The sequence below is a fragment of the Protopterus annectens genome, chromosome 1.part1 (assembly GCF_019279795.1).
Source record: "Protopterus annectens isolate FY-2018-M chromosome 1.part1, PAN1.0, whole genome shotgun sequence".
In the NCBI taxonomy this organism is placed as follows: Eukaryota; Metazoa; Chordata; order Ceratodontiformes; family Protopteridae; genus Protopterus; species Protopterus annectens.
This window is the reverse complement of record NC_056726.1, coordinates 93,206,566-93,216,568: the sequence shown is the minus strand read 5'-3', so window position 1 is coordinate 93,216,568 and position 10,003 is coordinate 93,206,566. Positions and strand designations below refer to the sequence as shown.

Below are 10,003 nucleotides of genomic sequence, written 5' to 3'. Positions count from 1 at the left end.
ACTGTGATAGGCTTTTGTGCAGTGACACTTCCATCTAACAATTCATTTGTCATTACACCTGAGAAGTACTGTATGCCATCTGACCACTCACACTCAATTTCTTTTCCCTGGAAAGAATTCCTAAGCTCCACCACCAATGTCAACCATCCACTTTCCACCCTTCATTCACTTAACTATGTGTGCTGTTTCCACTTCACCACTTTCCTTTTAAACAAGCCAAGGGGAACTCTAGTCTTATACGCTGCATTCATTTCTTATGCCATCTTGCTAATTATTAAGTGGCATTTATCTAATTACTGGAAACACGGGGTAACTGTACAGGTAAACATGCATCAAATGCACAAGTACTGACTGAAAGCTCAACATTCGCGATATGGGCTCTGCAAACTAATATAACTCCAGAGCCCTCTAGAGCTTAGTTGTATGGGTCGTGGTACCATCTCACTGAGAAAACAGTCTCTGTTGCTATGGTATGCATGTGCACCACTTTATTTGAGTTGTATTACAAAATACAAAATAACATTATCACTAAAAGCATTTAATTTCAAAACGGCAGTTAATCATGCCACCACTGTAAAGCACCCTATTTGATTATTTGTACGTTTATGTCCACAAAGCCGCACTTACTTTGCAGTCATCGTTGCTGAAATTACCAGATCATAGGTGTTTGCATCTTTTGTTGTCCCCTAGTGCCTTCCTTATTAACTGGCTGCAGCTTCCTTTAGGATACCAAACAGAAGTTTCCCGTGTCGTTTTGCATGTTGCTGCTGCACAATAAAGCAGATAAAGCAGCATTTTAGTCAGATAAAATACTCGAAAGGTTTGCCTGTCAGTATTACATATATAGCTGCCAGAATAGCAAGATTACTCTATAGAGAATTAAAAAAACCGCTATACATCATCCCACGATGGCACCCTATTAAGTTTGAGAGTCAATCAGTTCTTCCAGTAAAACGAATGGACAGATGCTAAGCAATCTGGTAGTTCAGCAGCGAATATATTTAACATGGAATAATTGTGTTAGCCGTGGCATAAACCCTGTAAGAAATTCACCCCATCCTACACACACACACACACACACACACACACACACACACACACACACACACACTTGACCATTCTTTTTTTGTTCATTATTAAAAGTACAGTCAGTGCTGGATGGTGTTGTACCCCTCCTGAAACTGCCTATCAAAAGACTCCCGCTGAACATATTGCGTGATCTGCTTTCTACACAACAAAAAGGTCATACTTTGACGTGTTTTATTTTCTTCATAACGGTTACAATAAGTCAATACACTTTACAAATATTATGCAAGTTATAACATGCAAATATAGACATTCTTCTCATAAAAAGCAAATGTTGCTTTGTTAATTTCGGGAATAAATCAGAATTGTTCTGGATTTCACATCGGATGAAAAAAAAAGCAGGTGTGTTATACTGTGCTGTTTCATGAGGTCCCACTGCAAACTGCAGCCAACTTAGAGCATAAATTATCGATTTACTTCCTGATGACCATCCGTGTTCTTTGCCTGAAAGGAGTCAGTACTGAAGTCCTTGCAGAGCAATTATGGGACGTCACAAATGCATACTTATTTAAGGTGGAACTACCGTCACCAGACCCATTACTACGGCCTTAGATGGCACAGGGGAGCCACATGTATTATAAAGCTTCAACTACATTAGAATAAAAAGGCGACGAAAGGGAGGGAGGACGAATGTGTGCAAATGAGGGAGGGTATTGCTGTAGCAGTAGCTAGTGCGCTGCTTTATCAAGCACCAAAGGGACACTATAAAAGGAGCTGCTGTGCCATCTCTTGCGCGGATGCTGGTGGACTTCTGCTTTCTCTCAGCACGAGCTGTGTATAATCGCGCAAATCAGGAAGAGAAGCTCACGGGACCAGTTGCACACTACTGCTGCGCAACCTTAGCCGCGTTGCTAAAGACGTGTACTTTTATTTAAGAGAATAAACATACCAAATGAATATTAAAAGTGCACTGGGAGCTATCAAAGTTAGCAAATCCCACTGTTGCCCAACTTAACTTTCTAGACGGAAATAAGAAAAAGTTTTTTTTTAAATTTTTTTGGTGGGTACTAAGACTGCGCAAACAGAACAATTCAGCTACGGTTACTCTTAAATCTATTTTTCCGCTTGTGTAAAACTGGAATTTATGTTCTACAAACTACAGCCAAAAAGTGCAATAGTGTTTTTTTTTTCCTGGGATACATGAACATCTTCAAGCTGAATCAGTGCCAATGTCAGTACGAGCTGCCGGAGCTGATATCTTCATTGTTCATGGGGTCACCATCTAAGATACTTGAAGGATCTGCTTTTTGGAAAGATTGCATCCAAGATTCCCACTTTAAGAATGATGTATTCCGATGGACATAATCATTTGTCGGTGCCCAACTGTAGCGGTCAGATGTCTTGGATCCTGAAGATAAAATCCAAAGAGAATCTGTCGTTGGCTCAGTTTGGTTATTACTTTGACGTCTGCATTTCGCCATTCCTGGTGTGCAAAACAGATTGGACTTAAAGCTGAATAGCAAGTAAAGTTTACAACGATCTTTGAAGTGGTCGGTCTGAGTTGCAGAGGTCAAGATTAGGCTAAAGAGATGGAGTACCACAGCTGCCAGCAACAGTTAAACACCCTGACCGTATTGGAGACAAATACATCTCGAGGAGAGCGGAATTGCAGTGCTGATCGGGGGATGTCTTTGGATCAGGAAAGGACAAACCTAGCAGCAGAGATCTCCGTTGCCGTTATCCTAACACTTATAACTCTAGCCACCGCACTGTCTAATGTATTTGTGATTACAACTATTTACCGAACTCGCAAGTTGCACACCCCAGCCAACTACTTGATTGGTTCCCTAGCTGTCACTGATCTCCTAGTGTCAATCCTCGTGATGCCCATAAGCACCATCTACACTGTGACAGGCAAGTGGACCCTCGGTCAGATCATTTGTGACATCTGGCTGTCTTCAGATATTACTTGTTGCACTGCCTCTATCCTCCACTTGTGTGTCATTGCCCTTGACAGATACTGGGCCATTACAGATGCCGTTGAGTACTCTAAGAAGAGGACCCCTAGGAGAGTGGCCAGCATGATAGCCATAGTTTGGGTCATTTCCATTTCAATTTCCATGCCACCATTATTCTGGCGTCAAGTCAAGGCTGAAGCAGAGGTTTTGTCATGTATGGTTAACACAGACCACATCTTCTACACAATCTATTCAACCTTTGGAGCATTCTATATCCCCACGTTGCTTCTGATAGCACTGTATGGTAGAATTTATGTAGAGGCTAGATCTAGGATATTGAAACAGACACCGAAGAAATCAGGCAAGAGGCTAACTAAAGCGCAATTAATAACTGATTCTCCAGGGTCATCCTCGGTGTGCTCCACAAATTCCAGAACGCATGAAACCTGCAGTGAAACTGGATCCCCTGTTTATTTAAATAACGTAAAGATTAAGGTTTCAGATGCCCTTTTGGAAAAGAAAAAGATTATAGCTGCCAGAGAAAGGAAAGCAACCAAAACCCTGGGGATAATCTTAGGTGCTTTCATTGTCTGCTGGCTGCCCTTTTTTATTATTTCACTGGTCTTACCAATCTGCAAGGAAGCTTGCTGGTTCCATCAAGCCATTTTTGACTTTTTCAACTGGCTGGGGTATGTAAACTCTTTAGTGAATCCTATAATTTACACTATGTCAAACGAGGATTTCAAACAAGCTTTTCACAAACTCGTGCGCTTCAGGTGTTTCAAGTTGTGAGTTTTCTGCCATATTTACATGTTCTTGAGATCATTGGCTAGATATATGTGGTAAACGAGCTGTGCAATAGGGCAAGTGCATTAAAATAGTTGATTATTAGTTACACTGTTTCCCGATAGTCTACCGAGATAAACACATTGTAGGAGAAAAAAATGCATGACTGTCAACACCCCTTTCATTTTTTTGAAAGGTCTTCTTAACCTTATCTGGGGATCGTTGCCATTGACAGTTTCAGCTTCATGCCATTGTACTTGCCTTTTACGTGTCATTCATGAAGACGTCAGTTATTTACTTTCTTGAAAATCCATTGCAGCTTTTAATCTGTGAATTGGTTTGTACGCAAAGGGTGTTATAAAAAAGGGCTGCCGTGACTACTAAACGGAATGGACAAGGCTATTTCAGCCAAAAAAAAAAATAAAACAGAAAATACTACTGATTTTTGAAGATGGTAAGATTATCTCCTCCATGTATTTGGGAGTAGGCTAGAAAATATTCAGGTCCATTTTGGTAATGTATTGTATACCTGGAGTAGATTTTTACTTTTGGTCATTCAGAGGCGAGGCTAATCTTTTGTTTTGTTTTGTTACCACCTTTCCTGGTGGAATTAATTGGCTTAATATGGAGGTGACATACAAAAGGATAATGGAACAGTCGCTGCAAAGTTCATTCATAGGGAAATACAGCATAATAATTGTGAAGAATTTTTTGTTGTTGTTGTTGTTTAACCCCCCCCCCACACACACACACACACACACACACACACACACACGCACACACACTTAAAAATAACCGTATTGTATAAACAATAGGACTGAAAACAGTAATTCATATTTATAAATGTACAGCAAAATGTAAACTTGAAATTAAAAGACATTTTACCAAATCTGTTTAGAAGGTACTATTAGTAATCAGCCTCGTTTCATAACAGCTAGGTCACATGCCTCACTTAAATGACAGGGATGAGCGGCATTCTGTTAACAAATGAAGCAGGTTTACAGTCTGACATTAACAGTAAATGTTAACAGGTAGGTAGTATACCCTCAGTTCTGAAGCAGTAGCTAAGCTTTATAAAAATGTTGAAGAAAACCTGAGTACTGAAATAGATGTCATGACATCTGAGTATCAGATGGAACCCCCCACAACTTTTATCTGACAAATTATTTACCAGTGAAGCAGGAATATCAGAACTCAATAAATGGTAGAAAACAAAGTTGTTCCTGCTATCCAATAAGCCTGAAAAATAATTGTCTATATAATAGCTGATGCAGATTGGTAATTTAATTCATCTCACTTGCACAGTTACCACAGGAACCTATTTTATAACCCTGCAGTATATTTTTGTCCACACCATGTGTTTAGATTAGATGATGTGTCATAATACTGAAGCAAGACCAGGAAAGGAAAAGAAAGTGGAAAAATATCTCCAACTCAATGCAACATTCCCTTTCCTAGATTGTGAGGTATTCTTGCAGTATCATCTGGTGTGGTGTTGCATGATGCAATGCAACTAGAAAGAAAATATAAGTACAAAATATACAACGGACTGTTTATTCTTAACTGCTGTAGGTTTTGTTTATGGCCCACTTGCATGCATGATTTTTTTACAAGTCATACTTTTATATAAAAAATAAAGTTCAAGTAACATTTGGTGTGATGGAGGATACTTGAACATTACTTATAGAAATAAGCAATTTTCAAGTATCATCCATCACATTGGATATTTCAGGACAACTGGTGTTCCTGCATATAAAGAGTGTTTTAATTTGTTGGGATTATTAATAAATACCCATATTCTAATTTGTTTAATTCTGAATTATTGTGTGTGTGTGTGTGTGTGTGTGTGTGTGTGTGTGTGTGTGTGTGTTTGTCTGTGCATGTATGCTTGCATGTGTGTATGTGGGTTGGGGGGCTGAGTGGGGGAGAGTGTAACAGAATAATCATTGCCTGCAGGTAAACAATGATGTTCATAAAGAACAGACAAAATGACCATCAGGTTCTTAATTTTTTTCCAGTACCTCAGCATGAAAGAATATCGCAGCACTGATTAATAGATTTTAATGAAAACTACAATTACTCTGATAAGGTAGATGACACTAAGGGCATGTCTGGGACAGTCCATATAACTAATATTGTAAAAACTTATGCAGAACTATAATGCACAGCAATATACCCAGCAAGGAGGCTATTTTGTCCATCTTGTCGTGTCCGTTGGTATACAGTATTTTTTTAGCTTGCAGTTTTCCATGTAAATCAAAGAAAAAATGATCACTGAATTTTGCACATTTTAACCAGCTTACCAGATCTGAGAGAAAATGTATTTTTGATATATGCGCTTATGTCTGATTTCAATTTGCTTTGTCTAATGCTGTGTACTATTTTTAATCTGATTACTTACACAATGCTAAAACAACGTCATTGGAGTCTCAGCAAAATATGATGAATAGACTGATTGACAATCACCTGTGCTTTACCTGAAATTTCCAACGTCACTTATTAAACTTTGCAAATCAATGGCCTTCATGATGCTTTGGTGTATTACAGAAACGAATAATCCTAGTACTCTTAATGCAGTTCTCCATACTAACATACATGGAATTTGTTACCGTGAAGTATCAAGGAAGGTGTCATGCCATTCAGTAAGTAAAGCTTCTTAAAAGAAGAGAAGAATACAATGAACCGCTACCATTAAAGTTACTATTGCTAAACTTTTACATGTACATCTACTGCAGTATAAACAAGGAACAATCGAAAGTGTTTTTGCTATTTTTGATCAACACTGGACAAATATGAAATTTTAGCCATAGTTATCATGAGTGAATAATTGATATTTGTTATGCTGCTAAGAAAATGCAGGTCATGCAATACAGCTTTGATTTAACTAAGATGATGTAAAACAATCGTGCAATTCTATGAACTTGGAACAATAAAATTAATTTCAGCTGGAGAATAAAAAAAAAAGTAATCAACATCAGTTACTTTGTGTTTTTAACTGGTTTGTTGATTCACTTTTGTGTTCTCTTTTGTGACTGTGACCTGTAAACAAAATTCTGTTATATTTTAGATGACTCTGAAATCATACTATGTGCAGTCATACTTGAAAAGCCTGGCTTTGGATTCGGTAGTTTATCAATTACAGAATAGCTTCAGGCATGGAAAAAGGTGTAATAGTATGTCTGTTGCAGTTTATGCTGACACTCGACAGAATCAAATGAATATTTATTGCTGTAGTTGACACTTAATATACACATGAAACCAAGTGAATGCTTTGGGGTCATTGGATGAGGTCACTGATGCAGGATGGGTTAATAGTGTTGCTGCACAATGCATAAAAAAGTCCTGTTTAACAAAGATAGGACTGGAAAGCAGTTTGTTAGGCATCTCAGCTATTCCATCTTTATTTTATTTGGTATTAATTGTCTTTAGTTTAAAATATATCATTTTGCACACTCATTATTTATTCTACTATTCTGAAGTGCTGAAGCAGATAGAAGTATACATTTCTAGGAATGGGTATTATTTTTCAAACTTCAGTTTTTACAGATTTTTTTGATCAATGTATTTTTGCTGAAATAGGTTACACAAAGTTATCTATGTCAGTAAATTTAACAGTAAATATTAAAATATTTTCTCCAACCTACTGTGCAAGGCATATTATGTATTTCTTATTATGTCATCCCACACTAGATTCAAGCTTAGTGGTATTTTATAGCCTCTGTTAATAAAACAAGAAGAACACGCCAAGCTGGCAAATCCAAATTTCCTGTAAGTATCTGATCCTGCTGAAGACCACTTAGTATAGTATCTGCTGTAATAATACTGAATGTGCTTGAAGCCCCTCCAGTGCACTGACTTGTTCTTCATCACAGTGATGTACACGCGTGCACACACAACTCACTCAATCATGCATACATGTACACAAACATTATTATTTTCAACATTTTTCAGTATTATATTGTAAATAAATATAAATGAATAAGAATTTTACCAAAATGACCTGTCTATTTTTTATCTTGGATACCAGTGCAGTTATAGTTACGTATGACTCCAAGCTACTCTGAGCATTACTACAACAGTCTATTGCCACCAGTACCAAAATTATTGTCCATTGAGCTATTGGTTGAATTAATTTCTTTGAAGGTGCTTTACTTTTTAACCCCTGACCCCTTGTCTTCTGCCAGATGCAGTTCTTCCTAGAAAGCCAGGACTGTAGATACTCCTACACTTCAGCTAGAGGTGCATTCTGATTTTAGCCAACAGTGCACATGCACATGTTGTGGCTTGTTTCTTTAACCTCCTGAGCTCCATCAAGGGTCAGTATATACCCAGTAAGCTTGAGCAGGCCATTGGCTGCTTTGTCTCCTTGCATCCAGTTTGTCTTCAGTGCCGGACTAGATGAACCTTTGTAAATAGTTGCATAGTCTATAACAAATCTCCCATGCTAGCATGTCAGTTCTAACCCCCCCCTCCCCACACCCCATAGGGGTATGCCACCCTTCATAAAAATTTTTATGTGACTGTTTTTAGTTGTCAGTATTGTACTGCCTTGTGTTGCAGGTGTATATTTTTGTATTATTTATTTAATTGTTTATTTTTTTGTTTCTTCTTCTTCTTCTTCTTTCGGCTGCTCCTGTTAGGGGTCGCCACAGCAGATCAACTGTTTCCATTTCTTCCTGTCCTCTGCATCTTGCTCTGTCACACCAACCACCTGCATGTCCTCTCTCACCACATCCATGAACCTTATCTTAGGCCTTCCTCTTTTCCTGTTACCTGGCAGCTTCATCCTTAGCATATTTTTCCCAATATACTCTGCATCCCTCCTCAGCACTTGTCCAAACCAACGTAATCTTGCCTCTCTGGCTTTGTCTCCAATCCTTCCAACCTGGGCTGACCCTCTAATATACTTATTTCTAATCCTGTCCATCCTTGTCACACCCAGTGCAAATCTTAACATCTTCATCTCTGTCACGTCAAGCTCTGACTCCTGCCTTTTTGTCAATGCCACTGTTTCCAACGTTTATTTTTTGTTTCTTTAGTGTAAATGTGTTTAGTGTTTATAATTTATGGGGAGTTTGGATTTTGAGGAAATACTGCTTTACCTTTTATACATGTGCAGTTGAGGTTCAAGTAGTCATATGAGAAGAAGTTGAACAATTGAGCGATTGCAGTCGAGTAGAAAGTTTTTCTTTAATCCACTGACTCACACTGTGATTGAAAATATCATTTATTGATGCTGATTTTGATTATTTTGAACAGAGAACAAGTATTATTTATTTATTTACTTAGATGTTTGTTGATTAGGTTAGTCTGACTGGGCAGAAAGCCCTTTTTCAGCAGAGACCTGGGGAGAAAAGTCCCAGCAATATAAATCAATTTGTAACAATTACATGAATTGAGATAAACAAAAAGATGCAGTTAATTACAATCATTTTAGAAGAAGAAAAAATAAATAAATAAAAGAATACAAAATACATTCAAGAGAGGAAATAGATTAAAGAGAGGAACCTGTGAATAAATGATTTCTGTTCAGTTTAATCTAACTGAAGAGGAATACATTACAAGCAGTCATCCTTGCAATGATGTGTGTTTCTTTAGTTATTTATTTTCAGAGTGCGACCATATGAGAAAGAGAAAACCAAGGCAACCACCTGTAGTTCTTAAGGGTTGTTGCTGCTTCGAGGGAAATGTCATTGTACACTATGAGCAGTGATTTTAGGCAGATTTTAAAATTTAATGCACTGCAGAAGGGGTCCAGCCCCCTTGCATGGGAATGCAGGAAATTTGCATCAGACAGAAAATAAAGTTTTTTCTGTTTACTTTGAAATTGGTTTATAGTGGCCATTTTGATTGCTTGCACTTTTGGTGATCATTATTCAGAGTATGTGATGTTCAGCTGGTTGTGCTCACATATAGTGCTGTTTTTCATGTCTTACACACAAGTAATATCACAGCATATGAGTCACATTTTATTTCACACTAGACAAATGCTGTTACGCAGGCTTGAATTTATAATTATATAGTTGTGACAGTTAATAGCATGCCTTTAGACCTGCAATTCTCCACTGTACTCTGATAGTCAGACTTTCTTCAGTTGTTGCAGGCAGTGAGAGTATGTGGGAGTACTCACTATGTGGTAGCTATCCGCAAACGTTTTTACCACCTTTTCCACAAAAGTTATGAGGCCTCTTGAGCTGTCTGTGAAGACACTAAATTGTTACTGAAACCTGTGT

General features: G+C 37.9%; 1 protein-coding gene across 1 annotated transcript; it reads left to right on the top strand.

Moving 5' to 3' along the window:
* Positions 1 to 1,240: 1,240 nt before the first annotated feature.
* Positions 1,241 to 6,765, top strand: HTR1B (5-hydroxytryptamine receptor 1B). The gene has a single exon (XM_044073620.1). The coding sequence runs from the start codon at positions 2,616 to 2,618 to the stop codon at positions 3,774 to 3,776; it is 1,161 nt and encodes a 386-aa protein (XP_043929555.1). The 5' UTR covers positions 1,241 to 2,615; the 3' UTR covers positions 3,777 to 6,765.
* Positions 6,766 to 10,003: the final 3,238 nt, after the last annotated feature.